Source organism: Spermophilus citellus, assembly GCF_964194105.1.
Source record: "Spermophilus citellus genome assembly, chromosome: 7".
Classification (NCBI taxonomy): domain Eukaryota; kingdom Metazoa; phylum Chordata; class Mammalia; order Rodentia; family Sciuridae; genus Spermophilus; species Spermophilus citellus.
In genome coordinates this window covers 36,827,953-36,846,353 of record NC_138188.1, presented here as the reverse complement: position 1 = coordinate 36,846,353, position 18,401 = coordinate 36,827,953, and the positions used below count along the sequence as shown (strand labels likewise).

The 18,401-nt window shown below is 44.5% G+C and overlaps 1 protein-coding gene across 1 annotated transcript in view; it reads left to right on the top strand.

Annotated features, from left to right (window-relative positions):
* NMNAT3 (nicotinamide nucleotide adenylyltransferase 3) overlaps positions 1-18,401 on the top strand; it is a 113,026-nt gene that overhangs the window by 47,654 nt on the left and 46,971 nt on the right. The window contains exon 2 of the mRNA XM_081302100.1: positions 5,466-5,619. Coding sequence (XP_081158226.1) covers positions 5,511-5,619 — 109 coding nt within the window. The 5' untranslated portion in view covers positions 5,466-5,510. The remainder of the gene's footprint in view (positions 1-5,465; positions 5,620-18,401) is intronic.

The following is an 18,401-nucleotide window of genomic DNA, read 5'->3' as shown; positions in this document are numbered from 1 at the left end:
GGGGCTTGCAGGGAGGGTGCTAAGTTGGAGGATGCACATGCTTCAGGTGCCCTGGCCTTGTCCCTGAGCCTCGTCCTCCAGCCCAAGACGTGGCTTGGACAGGGCACAGTCACTGTTAAAAGCAGTGTGGCCCAGTGTGGCCCAGCAGGGAAAACAAGCAAAGAGAGAGGCTCATCCCTTCTTCTCAATAACACACCCATTGCCATTGATGCTGCCATTTAAATAAATGTTCTAAGTTGCAATTTCTGGAAACTTTGGAAAATGAATGAAAACCTCAGGCTACCTGAGATGCTGCAGTTACATGTTTTAATGGCTCCAAATTTTATATTTTGTCAAAATGAAATAGAATTTTGAGAGGCTTCAAAGTAGTTGGGAGAAACAGCCATCTCCTTAAGTACCCGTCTCCACGAGGCTGTCCTTGTGAATAACTGCACCTTGCAAATAATATAGCATTAAACCACTCCACCTCGCAGGAAGAAGCCAGTGGCAGCTTGTAGACCCCTGTCTTTGCACGCAGGACGGGATGTTCCTCAACCTCAGAGGGAACGTAGGGAGGCAGCACGACTCCTGGCTCAGAGCTGTTCAGCTTCACACTGTAGCTCCAAATACATCCAGGACAACCTTTCTATACACTGGGAAGTATTCAGGGTCATTACCTAGTGATTGAGGGTTCCAGGACCTGGGTCCCCTGTGCAGGCAGCTAGTGCTGTTTCTGACTCCACTGAGGCCTACTCTGGCCATGCTCTGTGCTCAGAGCTGAGATCCAGAGACAAAGAGCCTCCTGCCCCCACGGGACTTGCTCTCAGGTAGATAGGAAGCACGTGGGCAGGTGCCTTCTAGATTGTGGCATGTGATTCACTAAAGGGAAGTCAGAGACGAGCTGACTCAAGCCATCTCAGCAGCCTCTGAGCACAGTCACATTCTGAGCTCTATGGTGGCCACTGTAGACCAGCTAGCCCAATTCCCAGCTTCCCTTTCTTGCTGCTTCTTGCTGGAGAGGCTGTGAGGCTAAACTCATGCCTGTCCAGCCCCCGCTTGGGGCTAGAGAGGCCATGTGACCTAGTTCTAGCCAATAAGAAGAATCTACAGGTGGTTCTCCAAAACACTCATGTTCAGATTAAGAGGGACAGCGGTCTAGTACAACTCCCTTGTTATGGTCTTGATATCAGGTGTCCCCCCAAAAGCTCATGTGTGAGCCAATGCAAGAAAGTTTAGAGGTGAAATGATTAGGTCACAAGAGTCTTAATCAGTGCATTAATCTCCTGATAGAGATGAACTAGGTGGTAGCTGTAAGCAGGGAGGGTGTGGCTAGAGGAGTTGGGTCATTGGGGACATGCCCTTTGGGTTTCTGTTTTGTCCATGGTGAGAGGAACACTCTCTCTGGTTCCTGGTACCATGTCCTGAGCTGCTTTTCTGCCATGATGTTCTGCCTCACCTTAGGCCCCAAGCTATGGAGTCAGCCATCTATGGACTGAGACCTCTGAAACTGTGAGCCCCCAAATAAACTTTTGCTCCTCTAAAGTTGTTCTTGTCAAGTATTTTGGTCACATCAGCAGAAAAGCTGGCTGAAACACCTTGATCTGTGGCTTGCCTTGATTGAAGTCACAGCGGCTGTAGCTAAAGGAGTGATCTTGTGACCAGGAGGAAGAAGCAAGAGAACTAACTGCAGGTCGTTGTTGAGACCATGATCCAGTGCCATCAGCTGTCTACTTCTAGACTTATTATCACATGAGAAACAAATGGACCTCTCTTTGCTCAAGCCACTGAGGTTAGGCTTTGGATTCTTCAAGCCAAATTCATCTCTGATACTAGCACCTGGCAGGTGGTCAATACTTGTGATTGAAGTCATAAATAATGTGATCATCTGCATTGAGTCAAGAGATGGGGGTGTGCTGGGGTGTTCTGGTTGGAAGAAAAATAAAAGAGCATTCAAGGCAGCTTAAAGCAGGTGGCCATGAGGAGCTCACAAAGAAACCACGACAGGTAGTCCTTTGTTGTTGGTCTGTTAACAGCAAGCAAGCAGCGGTGGATACGAGCCTGGGAAAGTCCACCACGCACCCAGATTAAAACCTCTCCCTTTAATTATAAAAGAGGATCTTGCAAAAACAGAAGGGAGATGAATAGAGTAGAGGCAGGGAACCCAGAGGCACGGGCAGGGAACGAACGGGGAGTGAAGCTGACCAAGTTCTGCTGGGTGCATGTGTGAATGTATCACAGTGCATTCCAATTTTATATTAACCATAATTGCACCAAAAAATAATAAATAAATAGAAGGATGACCAGTGGAGTAGAGGAAGGGGACCAGGGCATGGAGAGAGGAAGTGCTAGAGATTAAAATGGAATCAATTATGTTTGGGTCACTTATGAATATGTCAAAATGAGCCCCACTGTTGACCATAATTCACTAGTAAATTCAAAATAAAAAACAATTCCTTAGGTCAAGAGGATCCCAGTTCCCAGCAACCGAGAATTCTCCAGGTTCCCCCAGAACTGCACGCTTATAGCCGAAGTCCCTGTGACTGGAGGGATAAGAGAGGCACGGATGCTTCCCATCTGCTGGCTGCCATGTCCTCTGTGGCTGCATGACAGATCACCCCAAAATAGGCAGCTTGGAACAGCACGCTTATTTGTTTATTTTGATTTATTATCTCAGCTTTTTTATTGGACTAGTATAATTATACATAATCGCTGGGTTCATTTTGACATATTCATGCATGCACAGAATTTGATTTACTCCATTTCAGTCCACAGCACCCCCCCTCCCCCTTACCGCCTCCCTCCCCTGTTCTCCCCCGCTCCCCGGCTACTCTGCTGGTCTTCCTGCCACTCGCTTATTTATTTATTTATTTTTGGCTGCTGCTTCGCTCAAGTCCCTGTGGGTCTCCAGTCTTCTGGCTCAGGGTCTTACCGACCTGGAACCAGGTGTCCACAGGGCAGCAGTCTCACCTGAAAACTTGACCATCAAAGATCCACCTCCACACAGAGCCGCTGGTCATTTTGATTCCTCCTGGCTTTGGCCACCAGGGGTCTCCCTGGGTTTCTAGCCCCGTGGACCTCTTCATGGGGCATCTGGCACCTGGCAGCCGGGTCCCTCAGAGTGAGCTAGAGAGGTGAGCCCGAGGGAAGCCAGGACTTTGTGACCCTCCCTCAGGCAGGATGACCCTATGCATTGCCACTCTCTGTTCATTAGAAGGAAGTCACCAGACCCACCCAGGATGGAGGGGAGGGGGCTACAAGTGAACACCAGGAGATGGGGAACATCAGGAACCACCCTGAGCTGCCCACCACAGGTGCACTGGCTTCTCCCTTGCCTTTCCTGTCCCTTGTCAGGGGCAGAGTGGTATTGTCCCCAGCTGTGTCAGCTTTTTCACAGCTGTGACTAATGGACCCGACCAGCACAACTGTAGAGGAGGAAGAGTTTATTTGAGGGCTCATGGTTTCAGTGGTCTCAGTCCATAGCTGGCCGGCTCCATTCCTCAGGGCTTCAGGTGAAGCTGAACGCCGTGGTAAGAGAGGTGGCAGAGGGAAGCAGCTCACATCACAGTGATCAGGAAGCAGAGAGAGACTCCACCTTCCAGATACAAATATATACCCAAAGCCACATCCCAATTCCACCTCCCTCAGCCACACCCCACCACTTCAGTTACCATCCAGTTAATCTGTATCAGGGGATTAATTCACTGACAGGGTTAAGACTCTTACAACCCAATCATTTCCTCCCCTAACCTTCTGGCATTACCTCACACGTGAGTTTTTGGGCGACACCTCACATCCAAACCATGACTCCATCTTACAGATGAAGAAACTGAGTTTCAGACAGGGCTGTGCTCTGCCCAGGTCTCCCAGACACTGAGTACCGGAGCAGGAGTCAGGCCAAGGCCTACTTCCCAGGGAGCTCTTCACTCCCCCTGCAGCTCACAGGGTTCCCAAGAGGCAGGGCCCTGGGCCAGGCGGCTTCCTTCTTTCCTCTAACCTAACCCTGGTGCTAAGAGTAGGAGAACAGAGGGAGAGCTGGCTCTGTAGTGCTCACGTCCAGATGAAAGACAGTAGGTGAAATCAGAAGGTCTGCCAATTAGACAGTAGTCCTGCTGCCCTGAGCATTTCCTGATTTCAATCATTGTTCTGCAGTTCAGTAAGAAAATGTCTTCCTCCTTAGAAAACATATGCTGCAATTCACAATAGCTAGACTGTGGAACCAACCCAGAAGCCCTTCAATAGATGAATGGATAAAAAAAAATGTGGCATCTATACACAATGGAGTACTATGCAGCAATAAAAAATGACAAAATCATAGAATTTTCAGGGAAATGGATGGCATTAGAGCAGATTATGCTTAGTGAAGCTAGCCAAACCCTAAAAAACAGATACCAAATGTCTTCTTTGATATAATGAGAGCAAGTATGAACAGAGCAGGGAGGAAGAGTAGGAAGAAAAGAGTAACATTAAACAGAGACTTGAGATGGGAGGGAAAGGGAGAGAAAAGGGAAATTGCATGGAAATGAAGGGAGACACTCATTGCTAAACAAAATTACATATAAGAGGTTGTGAGGGGAATGGGAAAATAAACAAAGAGAGAAATGAATTACAGTAGATGGGGTAGAGAGAGAAGATGGGAGGGGAGGGGAGGGGGGATAGTAGGGGATAGGAAAGGTAGCAGAATACAACAATTACTATTAGTGCATTATGTAAAATTGTGGATGTGTAACTGACGTGATTCTGCAATCTGCATTTGGGGTAAAATTGGGAGTTCATAACCCACTTCAATCTAATGTATGAAATATAATATGTCAAGAGCTTTGTAATGTTGTGAACAACCAATAAAAAAAATGTAAAAAAAAAAAAAAGAAAACATATGCTGAAGAACTTGAAGGTAAAGGGATATTATTTTTACAAATGACCCTCAAAAATTTCAGGAAAAAGTTACTATAGATATTTACAGATTAGGGGTGTGTGTGTGTGTGTGTGTGTGTGTATGTAAGAATGAATGATCAAGCAAGTGTGGTAAAATGTTAACACTGGGGAACTTGGGCAAATTTCGTTATGTTTAAAATTATTTCAAAATAAAGTTTCTCTAAAGTGTCTTGTCTACTACGGGGCCTTCTGAGTTCCTTTTGGACTATCAGAGTTGATATTTGGGAGCCTTGTAGACTTCCTCTTGTCCTCAAGGTGACCCACAGCGCTCAGGAAGGGCATATGGGGTGAAGGGCAGAGTGTGGGCTCTCAAGTCAGGCTGCCTGGGTTCCAGTTCTGGCCCAGCAGCTTCTAAGGTCATGTAAGTCACCACTCAGAGTTATGGAAGTGTGGGCAGAAGATGTGCACCTTCACATAACACTTGGCCTAAGTTCCTGGCCCATGTGAGCTGTCCCTAAATGCTACTGATCTGATTGCTGTGCAGGCCGGGTTAGAAACACTGGCCTGGACTTTTGTCTTGGTGTCAACTCCCTGATGTGAGTTTTTGTCTCCAGGAAAGCAGGGTGGCCACTGCCGTGGGTACAGACACGCCTGACAAGATGAAGAGCCGAATCCCCGTGGTGCTCCTGGCCTGCGGCTCCTTCAACCCCATCACCTACATGCACCTGCGTTTATTCGAGGTGGCCAGAGACCATCTGCACCAAACAGGTTGGTGAGGGGCCCTGAGTCCCACAGAACTGGTGGGTGGGTTAAGCCTTGGGGGGCTTTGCGGGTTGCTGTCGTCACCCCCTCAGTGGAAGTGCTCAGCGGATTCACTCACCACCTAACTGTGGCGTGCATTACCTCCATCACACGCAGAGGGCTGGCATCCCTTAGCCTGTGACACGTGTGCACGTCTTGTCCCTGGATGGGGTCGCTCTCCGGCCCGCCTGCCTCACATTGTCCTTGATGCTAAAAAGATACCAGGCCCTTTATGGGACCTGTGCCTCTATCAGGGGCTTCTTCCCAGCGCTCCCAACACGCACCTCCACAGCCCGGTGAATAGGCAGCGTGCGCCTCTGAAAGCTCCTGCCACTCTTCAGTGGGAAGGCAGAGGCTTCCCTAATGAAGACTGTGACATTTTCTCCTTCTGAAGAATAGATCTTCGACTATTGCAAATTAACAATCTTGTCTGTAGGGTATTTTCAATACAGATGGCATGACATTGAAAGAAATATTTTAATCAGCTGGAAATATATAATCTGGGAACGTTTCATCTCCTTGACTTTCCATTTCATTATTAAGGGAGTAAAATGGCATTTAGAGTCTGCTTGATTATTTCTAAAGATTAGGTCATTTTTACATTGATATCAGATAGATATGAAAATATTTACATATTATGGATTTATGTAGGTTTATGTATATAAATGTTTTGTATGATCGCTTTGTTCAAAAACTTTTGCCTTTAGGGGCATTGTTTTTATACCAGGATCAATTCCTATTTACCTTTAATATATGAAAAAGTATTTTTTTAGTAACATGTAACTCATTTCTTCAAAGAAATCATGTACAAGTATTTATTGTGAAGAAAATAGCTTTATTTACCAAAAAACATTTTTTATTATTGAAAAAGTGAAAGTGGATCTCTACTCTTAGTGAATAAATAGCTCAAATAAGGGAGTTTTTAAAAATCCAAACAATACAGTGGAAACTGGTCAGTGGACATTAGTAGGCAGTGTCCCGAAGAAGAATGTTTATACCAATAAGCTTGAGAACAGATGCGCCAAGTCACTAGTAATCAATGAAAACGCAAATAAAACTATGGTCAATACCACAAGGCACCATGAGGGCAGCTACCCTGGCTGCCTGGCCACCATAGAATTGCCACTGTCCGTCACTGGGCTGATAGTTGGTGCCTGTGGACATTGGTTATGTCTGTCAATAGTTTTAGCCTATGGGACTGGATCATATCAAAGACTGACAGGATTTGGTGCTAGCAGGACCAGGGGAAAACAGCCACACTCAGGCACTGCTAGTGATAGAATAAATAAGGAGACATTTTTGAAGACACTTTGTTATTCTGTGACAAAAAGTTTAAATTTGTATCCACACATAATGAGGAGAAAAATCAATCAATGGAAACCAAACCAGCATTGACAAGGGAGGTCTCAGATGTTAGAATCAGCAAAGAGATCAAAACACTTATGTGCCATATGTTCACAAGTTAAGTTGAGACACGGACTGCATAAAAAGGACCCAAATCAAACTTCTATAGGTGAAGAATATAATTTGTGAGAAGAAAAATACACTAGATAGGAGCAATGACAGATTAGACACTGTAGAAGAACAGATACATGCACCTGAAGGTATAACAAAAGGAGCTACCCAAAGGGGAATACAGAGAGAAAAAGAATTTTAATACAGAAAGAAAGTATATCAGTGATACATGAGGTAACTTCAAGCAGCTTTATACACTTGTCAGGAAACCCAAAAGGAAAAAAGAGAGAATGGGAAAAGATATTTGAAGAAATAATGATGGAAAATTTTTCCAGATTTGACAAAAACATGCCGCAGATCCAAGTAGCTCATCAAACCCCAAGGACAGGAAACATAAAGAAGATAACAGCAAAGCATGTGATAATCAAATTTCTCAAAACCAGGAATAGGACAGAATCTTAAAAGTATTCACAAGAGGACAAACATAAGGATGACAGCAGATTTCTTGTTACTGAATTTACCAAAAAAGAATTTAGGGAAATGACATCATTACAGAACTGAAAGAAAAACTAACCATCTAGAATTCTATATCCATTCTATATCCAGCAAAAATGTCTTTCAAAAACAGAAAAAGATATTTTTACATTTACAAAAGATGGAAGAACTCACCACCAGAAAACTTGCACTACAAAAGAAAAAAAATCTTCAGCCAGAAGGAAAATAATACCAGATGGAAATATTGACCTATAAAAGGACTGCAGGACACAACACAGGGGTTACCATATGGTATCATGTAAGATTTTTTTCTTATTTAAATTTCCTTAAAACATAATTGACAGTTTAAGCAAAAATTATAATATGCTGTGGGGTTTATAACATATATAGATGTAGAATATATATCAATCAGAGTGAACAGGCTGGGGGGCATAAAATGGAAATGTACCATATACATAAAGTGATATAATATCACTTAAAGGTAGGCTGATAAGTTCAAGATGTACATGTTAAACCCTAAAATAGCAAAGCAAGCAGAGTTAATAAACATGCAAAGGAAATATTTGAATCAGAATATACTCAGTTCACTCAAAAGAAGAAGGGTCAAAAGACACAGATGGAGCAAATAGAAAGCAAATAAGAGACTTAAATCTGACTGTATCAATAGTTACGTTAAATATAAATAGTCTAATGACTTTTATTAAGTGGCAGATTGTCAGATTGGATAAAATAAGCAAGGCTCAGCTATAAACAGCAGTCCACCCTTACCCACAGGGATTTGCTCCCAGACGGCCGGTGGACACCTGGAACTGCAGATAGCAGCCAGCTCTATGTACTCTGCTTTCCTCCATATACATACACACGGCTGTGATGGAGTTTAATTTATAAATTAGGCATAGTAAGAGATGAATAACAAAGTGGGAAAACCACAGCTCTACTATAATAAATGTTATTTAAGAATTATGAATTATTTATTTCTGGAATTTTCCATTGAATATTGTCAGACCCACAGTTGACCTTGAGCAGCTGAAACTGTGGAAACTGAGACTGCAGGTAAGGAGGGAGTGTGTATAAGAATCACACTTTATGGGTTCAATCCCCAGTTCCACAAAAAAAGAAGGAAGGAGGGGATGGGGAGAAGGAGAGCACTTTAAATATAAAAGCAGAGATAGGTTAAAAGGAAAAGAATAGAAACCTCCCCTGTGCTAACTCTAATTAAAAGAAAGCCGGAGTGGCTATAGTAATACCAGGGAAAGTAAATTTCAGGAAAAAATATTACCAGAAATAAGAAGTTCATTTTATAATTATAAACTTATGAACTTAAATTCAAAAATCCTAAATAAAATACTTTAAAACTAATCCAACAATGCAATGCATATAAAGGATAATATATCATCACCAACTAGGATTATCTCAAAGGTGCAAGGTTAGTTTAATGCTCAAAAGTTAGTCAATGTAATTCAATATATTAACAAGCTAAAAAAGAAAAGCCATATGATTATCTACCAGATTATATATATATAAAATATACCGGAAAAACAGTTGTCAACTGGCAACATCAATCCATAACTTAAAAAAAAAACTCACAGCAAAATAGCAATAGAAAACAACCTTCCTTCACCACCCCCCAAATCTACAACTAACATCTTACTACAAGCAAAAGACTAATACTTGATGTCCTAATATCAGGAACAAGATAAAAATGTGCATTCTTACTATTCTGTTCAACACGGATTGGTGGACCTAGCCAAAACAATAAGGGAAGAAAAATAAATAAAAGACATCCATACTGGAATGGAAAAATGAAACTACTTACAGTTGACATAATTATCTATAGAGAAAATCTTAAGAAGTCTACCAAAAGGCCACTAGAACTTAGTATGAGAAGGACACACACTTAATATATCAAAATCATTGGTACTTCTGTATGCTAATAACAAAGAATTATAGTTTGAAATGAAAATAATGCCACTTGCAATAATATAAAAAAGAAATATTTAGATGAGCCTGACAGAGGTATGCAAGATTGTACAATAAAAATGACATGACAGTGTGAAACAAATTAAAGACGTTCCAATTCAAATGGAGAGAGATACTTTGTCCGTGGATTGGAAGACTTGACAATGATAAGATTTCATTTCTCTCCAGAATTACCTATAGATTCAACTTAATCTCAATAGACATTTTTTTCCATGTTTTTTATCAGTGCATTATAGTTGTACATAAATGATGGGATTTGTTGTTACATGCTTGTATACACACACAATATAATAATATATTTCGGCCAATGTGAATAGGCTTTTTAGTAGAAGTAGATAAACTGATTCTAATATTGACATAGAAATGGAAAGAACCCAGGATATTTAAAATGACTTTGAAAAGGACAGTGTTGAAGAATTCACATTATTTGATTTCAATACTAATTTTAAAGCCACATGGGCATAAAGATAGTTAAATAGATAAAGGGACCAGAATATAAAGTACCAGTGTGACTCCCACTTATGTAGACAGCTGATTTTTCACTCAGGTGTAAGGGCAACACAGTAGAAAAAGGACCATCTTTTCAATGGTATAGAACAACTGAATTTCCACATGTGAAAAAAAAAAAAAAAACAGTTCAGAGCTTACACTACACATAACTCTAAATGGATCATAAACCTTAATGTAAAACCTAAAATTATAAAATTTCTAGGAGAAAGTCTTTGTGATCCATAAAGGGAAAAAAATGGTAAATTGGACTTCATCAAATTTAAGACAGTTAACAGGATGAAAAGCTGAGATTTGATAAGGGACTGGTATGCAGAATATAAAAGGACCTCTCAATTTAAAAATGAAATAAAACAAACAAAATAGCGAATGTTCTTATAGACTCTTTACCAAAGAATAGATATGGAGGGCAGTCAGCACAGGACAGGTTTTCAACAGCATGAGGGAATGAAAGATTAAGACCACGATGCCATGCCACTGCTCCCTAAAGCCTGGGTGTGGTAAGGATGTGAGAGCTGCCACCCTCACACTACCCTTGGCACTGTAATTGGCGCCGGGCTGTGGTAAACAGCTTTTGCAGCATCTTACAAGTTAAATGTACATCTACTTAGTGATTCAGCCATTCCACCCCAAGATATTTAACCAAGAGAAATGAGAGAATATGTTCATGCAAAACCTTGTGCGTGAATGTTAGAACAGCTTTAACTATGATAGCTCCCAACTAGAAACACTAGCGTGTGAATAGAGAAGCAGACTGTGGTTTATCTGTACAACAGAATAGTACTCAGTCATGAAAAGGAATGAACCCATCTTAGAGCTGAATCTCAAGATAATCATGCCACGTGAGAGAAGTCAGACCAAAGACAGTATACATGATAGGTTTCTTGAATATGAAATTCAAGAAAACGCAAACTGAAGTACAGGGATGGCAAACAGATTTGGAGTTGGGGTGAAGGGAAGCCAGCATAGGGAGGGTGAGTGGGAACCTCAGGGTGTTGGATAAGTTGGCTATCTGGATCTCGGTGTTGGTTTCGGGGTGTACACGTACATCAAAATTTACCATTTGTGCAGTTTGTTGTATATATCAATTATGCATCAATGAAAATAGCAAACTTCAAAAAAAAAAGAGATACAATGACTCTACAAGGTTGCTCTAGTTATATATAAAATGTAACTCTTTAGAACAAATGACTCCACTCTTTTAACAAACAGCAAGAAAAAAAGGAGGAACTGGAAAACAGAGACCTAAGAGACACATAAATGAAACATTGCATGTATTAGTGAGCTTTTTATCACTGTGACCAAAATACCTGACAAGAACAACTTAAAGGAGGGAGACTTTATTTGGGGCTCTTGGTTTATTCAGGGCTCCAGGTCCATCCCCCTGCCTCGGTTACCACCCAGTCAGGGACTGATTAGGTCCTAGCTGTGACAATCCAGTCACCTCACCTCGGAACATTCGTGCATTAATGCAGGAGCTCTGTAGGGACAGCTCATTCCCAACCCATAACATTTCACGTGGACCTTATTTGAATCCCATCCAAACAAATCAACTTTAAAATAATATCCTAGGAAATACAGGTAAATTTAAGCTCATTTGGATCTTATATGGTATTCAAGAACTATTGTTTAAAAAAAGAATTATTGTTTACTTTTAAGGTCAATAATGGGATTGCTGTTATGTTAAAATAAAATGTGACTTTATTTCTCGGGGGCACAGTATGCCCCGTGGTGCAGCATCCCTGTGTATCTTACAGTGGTGCACAGGATGCTGTTGAAGTCACCTTCAGCTGGAGACATACGTGGCTTCTACTGGGTCTATAGAATGTAAGAGCCTGTTGTAAACCCCTGTCTGATTGTGCATAAGACTCCACATATCTGTGTTCACCATTTATGAACATCTCGACTCCTGGCCACTCATGGCTTTTCCTGCCTGGCTTGGCTTATCCCAAGGTTCCCTGGCTCCATGCTCCATGGTGCCGTCCTTGTGAGGTTCCTCAGGGGCGGGCCGGTACCCCTTGCTCCACCGACGGCTCCATCTGCTCAGTCCTGGAGACTTTAGATCCCCCAGGTTGAGCCTGCTGGTTCTCCCCTTTAGCAACATGAACAGCCTCATTGTGACCAGGGAGGTTTCGGAGAGTCCTCCTGATCACGAAAGGTCATGGGACCACAGAATGCATAGAAAATTCATCATATGGATCCTTGATACCTGATGTCTATCCCTTAGGCTATTAACGGACAGACCTTGGTCAGGTACGACCCCCGCCGCCCCTTGCCTGTGTTTTGAGTGCCCCTTTCTATCAGAAACACTTGGTCATTTCTCAAGTCCAGAACAGAGTCCCTTTGAATGCTGCCCATTGGGTGCTACCTTGCCCACGACCCACAGGTACCTACCTACTGCATCCTCCCCAGGCCAGGCACCGAGGCTGGAAATAGAGTGGATCAACCACAGCCCTCGCCTCGGAGCGCACAGCACAGGGCACAGAGACGGTGGTAGCAATGACTGTGGCACTGGGCACAGAGGAGGGACGTCTGTCTCCCATGTGGCAGCTGGGGAAGGCTCTTTGGAGGAGGTGACACAGTGCTTGAAGAAGGTAGAAGACTTAGTTAAGGGAAAGTTTCGAGGTCACTCTGAGGAGAGGAAGCAGAATGGGGAGAATCTGGAGATGGGCAGGAGGGTGTCCAGCAGGTGGAGATGGGGCTGGGGGACAAGGGACTTTCTGGCCATGTAGGGGGTGGCTATGAACTCCCCTTCTCTGCACGGTCAGGGTCGACCCCGGCTGCTCAGGGCCCCCGTGGCAGCCACAGCCTCCGACAGCCAGCTGAGGAGCCCTGACTGACCAGTGGCCTCTGCAGGGCCAATTCTGGCCCAGAGCCTTTACCCCGCATGGACGCAGCTCATCAGGAAGACAGAAGGAAAACTCTGAGTTCCTTTTATTCATGAAGAAAACGACCCTCCCTTCTGCTGGAGTACTCACTGCAACAACTCCCAGTTTCAATTCTACATCACATGCATGTGCATCACCTTACACCAGGCCCAGGTGATCTGCTCTGTGCCTTTAAGGAGAACTCAACGACCTCTTCCTCCTTCACTGACAGCTCAGTCCCTTTTTGCTCTGAACCCTTTGCTGCGAGCAGCCCTTGGAGCTGCAGCTGCCCTTCCTTCCTGTCTCCTTCTCTCCTGAAACCCACCCTTGAACGTGGCTAGAAGCCCTCCCCCTCCCGCCTCAGAACACTCTGCTGTCTCCAGCCCTGTGACCACGCAGCCCTCAGACAAAAAGACACGCGCGTCTGTTGACTCTCGTGGATGATGGTCCATGGCCAAAGTCATAACGAGCTCGATGAGGAAAATGTGGCACCAGCTGTTTGTCATGCTCCTTCACTTGGAAGAATGTTCCAGAAAAAGACACAAGCTGGTACACAGGAGTGGCACCTGTGTTTTCTGAACTTTGAAGTGTGGCCCTCTCGTCTTAGATGCGTCCTTGCCCTGGATGGCGGCTCCCTGGGCCCTCACAGGAGATTCTCAGAGGCTCAGAGGAATCCGGGTCATGGGCATCAGCGGCTTTTAAAAGTTCGTTTGGGGTTTTTATTCTTGTTTGACTGATCCTTGTCAGAAACGATTCAGCCCCACGTACAACCCGCCCAGAGCTTCAGACATCCCCAGAGTGTTCACGGAATACACTGAGAAAGTCCAGCCGGCACCTCTCTCAGGGTGTTGGATGTATTCCCAGATGTAAGTGGTTGTTTTCCAACACGCATTCACGAACTTTCTCATGGAAGCAGAATTTAATTTACACCCTGTTTTATGTTTTTTAGATGGTTCGTTATACCCGATCAATATAACCTGGCCATTGGCCTATATTTCAACAACAGTCCACTTGTATTCCTTTTCTAAAATCAAATTTTGTCAGTTTAATCAATACTCCTTCAACAATTGGTTAGCACCTATTCATTTCACGTATGTATTTAACATACATTTACACCACCCTTTCCATTCACCAGTCAATGTTCTAAGTGTGTTTCATGAACTGGTTTTAAACTTTACAACAAGCATATGAGGCAGATACTGTTGCTCAGTTTTACAGATGAGGAAGTTGAGGCCAAGGCTCAGAGAGACCAAGTAACTTGGCTGGGATCACACAGCCAGGAAGTGATCGGACCAGTGTCCCCCATTGTCTATGCCATAACCACCGGGCTACCCTGCCTCGGTTCATTCATCAGATCTCTTCTTAAGCATGGACATGTGCTGGGTGCTATGCTGGATGCAAGGACACATGGGAGCAGAAAGTGGCCCAGTGTTCCTGGAAAACAGGCACTAATCAAATCCCACGGGGTAAAAATTATTAAGGTGACATGCATCATGAAGGGGACATTCCTATGCTACCCATGTGGACAGAGTAAATCAGTATTTGATGTAGACTGAGTCTAGGAAAGGCATTTCTGAAAACATTAAGGACTGAGCTAGAGAATGAGGCACTTCTTAAGTTAAACATGAGGTTGGCCGGGGTCAGGGGATGCAGGTAGGGAACAGTCTTGGCACAGAAAATTGCATGTGCAAAGGCCCTGTGGCAGAGGAGAACGGGGCCACCAAGGAATGCCTGGGTCGTGATGATTAGAAAACATGGAGCAAAGAGAAATGCTTCAATAGATGCGGCGGAAGAGGAAAAGGGGCACACAGTGAGAGCCCTGTAGGCACTTGTAAGGACCCTGTTTTTATCCATACAGAGATCATTCACATCTTGCTCTCTCTGTTGCACAGGCAAGCACAACACTGGGCAGGGGATGAAGGGAAGCCAGTTAGGAGGCAGTTGAACAATATTTTTAACATGGCAGGGATTATAGGAATGAAGAGAGACGTTGCTGGGGGAAGGTAATTAGAAGGCAAGATTCATCTGGTAATGGAGTGAATCTGAGGGAGACAGTTGCCCCCCACCCCCAGAGTCCAGGGGAAGAGCCAGATTTGGAAGACAGGACAGAGAGAGACGCTTGCAAGCTGCCTGTGAAGGAGGAAGAACTTGCAGAGAAGCCAGAGGAGAACCTCAGAGAGCACCAGGTGCCAGAGGTTAGAGTTCAAATTAGGGGAAGATGGAAAAGCAGGACTCTGGCGTTCAGCAGCCTGGGTTGCTGGTGGAGTCTGGGAGGGGGCTCGTTGCAGCAATGGTAGTGACCCCAGGCTTACTGTCCACTTAGGACTGGGAGATAGTCCTTCAGGGAATGGCCAGGACCTGGATAAAGTGAGGTCCAGTGTACAAGAGCAAAGAGAGATGGTTCGTCATCAACAGCAAAGAGAACAGGAGGAGCAGGCGGGCCCTCTTCAAAGCCAGGAAAAGGCACTCCTGACCTCCCAAGAGAAACCAGAAACACAGATTTCCACGTTTGGAAGGTTGTTGAGGGTCGCATCGCTTGCAATGGCCAAACATGGAAAGCAAAATATTCTATGGTAAACATTATTAAAACTTATTCCATATTTAAATGTAAGAAGTAGGGTTTCTTTTCCCAGAGAGGTTAGCAATTCTGAAATCATTTTCTGTGTATCCTAGAATTGAGCAGTAAATAAATATCTTGTGGATCTTGGAAATTGGGTTTCTCGTTGTTGGAGAAGGGAAATACAAATGTGGAAAGAGGAAAGAGACATGCCCTGCTGTGTGGGACTGGAACTGTAGTATCAATGTGAAGTCATGGAGAGGTCGGATAGAAAAGGCAGCTGGCTGGGTGGATGGGTGGATGGTAGAGACAGACTAGATAGAGGATAGAGAGAGAGATAAATAGATAGATAATGGGCTGGGTGTGTATACAGACACACATACATCTATATCTTAGCCTGGTCTCCTGAGAGATAGTTATACCCCAGTAGCAGTTATATAAATTGGCATCCTAATTTGGATTTCAAAATACTATCACATAAAAGGGCTCCTTAGAAAACTTGTGATGCTGGATATGGGGAGAGAGTGTAGAAGACAGACTTGGAGTATCTCATGGTCCTAGAAACTGGGGAAGCACTTGAAGCTTGGGCACCTGTCAGAGGACACAGAGGCCAGCTGCAGGTCTCCCCCAGCCATGGCCGGGACAGTTTGAGCATGAAAATAAATAATGAAGTAAATATGCAGGACTCACTGAACTAAGTTTCAGTAAGAGTCTAACAATCAAGTGAACAAACAAATGGGGGAGAAGGAGAGCGCTCCTCAGGTAGAACTCCAGCGCTAAAGGGACGAGGGCTGGAAAATCACCACTTGTAAACCATCTGACTTACACCAGAATCACTAATGGGTCCTAAAGCTAGGTGACATGGGATGACAAGATATGTACATGGCTGCGAAATAACTCCTAGTAATAGACATACTGATTCCAAGGGGAGTCATTATTTACTGACCTCACACTGGAGAAACATGGCTGACACAATCCTAACCAAATGGTCAAAGCTAACAGCCCAGGACAGAGTGACATCACACACGTCCTGTTATGACCCACTGGGAAGGGTTCGCTGTCCCGTCTGTGCTATCCCCAGAGGGGCATACTCTGACTCTAAAGACAGGGACATTCTACAGAATGATTGGATACACAAAATAGCTATTCCAGAGGAAAGAAGAGCTACGCAGTGTGACAGCTGAGTGCAGCCCATGCATTGATTAGTTGATTGATTGATTGATTGCTATAATGGGGGAATATTGGAACAATTGACAAAAATATAAATGAGATCTGTTAAAGTCAGATAATAGTGTTGTGTCAGTATTAATCTCCTGCTTTTGATTATTTTATTAAAGTTATGTCAAAGAAAGATTTTGTTCAAAGGAAACATACTTAAGTATTTAGGAATAAAGGGACATTGCACCTGCAATGTACTCAGCTGGGTCAGAAGACTATGGAGTTAAGGGAGCAGAGAGAGGGAGAAGGATAAAACCATTATGGTAAAATATTTCCATTCAGGGAATCCCAGCGAAATATCCATAAGAAAATTATTCTTACTATTCTTGCAACTTCTCCTGAAGTTTTATCAAAAGAAAAAGTCAAAAGAAAAAAATCCTAAAATATTAAATATGGGCTTGTTAAAAGATTTTTTTTTTTAAATTTACAGTGTGTGGACCACAGAACATGCACCTTCCCCGGCAGATTCAGGTTGCACTTGCTAGGTCCGCAGCCTCCGTGGTGAGAGGAAGGGAGCCCTAGCTCGGGTGGATGGACTGGCCTGGGCTCCTGCACCTTGCTCCTGGAGGGGCGGTGGGCAGGACAGTGGTGGGTGTCTGGAAGAGATCTTTGGCAGCAGGGAGAGGAGGCTTCTCTGGTCCTCCAAGGTGAGCGTCACCATTCTCAGCTGAGTGTGAGGGCTGCTGGGAAGCTCAGGGACTTGAGGGGGGAAGATATTGGTTATATTGTGGGTGTCCCTATGTACAGGCACTACCAGTCGATGTGGCTGGTCCATCTGAGGTCAGAGCTGCGAGCCCTGGGGTGGCTTTTCCCAGCAGCTCTTGGCTTCTCCCGGGAAGCCTCAGAGAAACAGGAAATCTGCGTCCAACCACGTGGGGCAGTGTGCTACCTGAGAGTGGTGGAGGTGAGGAGGGACCTGGCTTTAGGGACCGCTTTGAGGATCCTTGAAAGGACTCACCTCGGGATCTCAGGTGGACCAGAAATAAAGTGCAGGAGGGAGCAGATGGGCTGGGAGGGTCATGAGTGGGTGGGCACCCCCCCCCCCCGGGGGGGGCGGGGATACATGGTTTTATCCAAAGTGGCAGAATATGTGACTGGGAGGAGCCAGAGTGTGTTCAGGGCCTGGGGACAGATTCGAGACTCTGGGGCAGTCCTAGGACCTGCAAGGTCCAATGCAGGAAGGAACTTCAAGATAACAGCAGAGGAGCTGTGAGAGGCCAGAAGGCAGGAACTGAGGCCTTCAGTGGGTGGTCCTTGTGGGCTTGGAAATCACCCCAGGCAGTGGCCAGGTGAGGGGTGAAGAGGAACATCACGTGTCAGATTTCAAAGCCAGAGTGTGGCCATATTTTTAAGGTTGATGCCCTCGTAAAGAAGGAGAGGATACAGGGAGGGGGCCTTCCTTGTGGAAGAGCCCAGGCATAGGTGACAGTCAGGGCGGAGGAGGGCAGAGCCTTCTGAAAACCAAGGAGCAGAGATGAGGACCCTGCCCAGTGTGCAGGCCTGAGTACAGATGCCTCTTACAAAGAGGAGGCGCCTCTATTCCTCAAGAAGGTCAGATTCAAATGGAACCAGGTGGCACGTTGGACCGGGCAGGAACACCTGAGGCCCAGGGACCACGGCCATGCACAGGAGAACGTGAGGTGGGCTGGAGGGAGTGAAGGAGGCTGTGT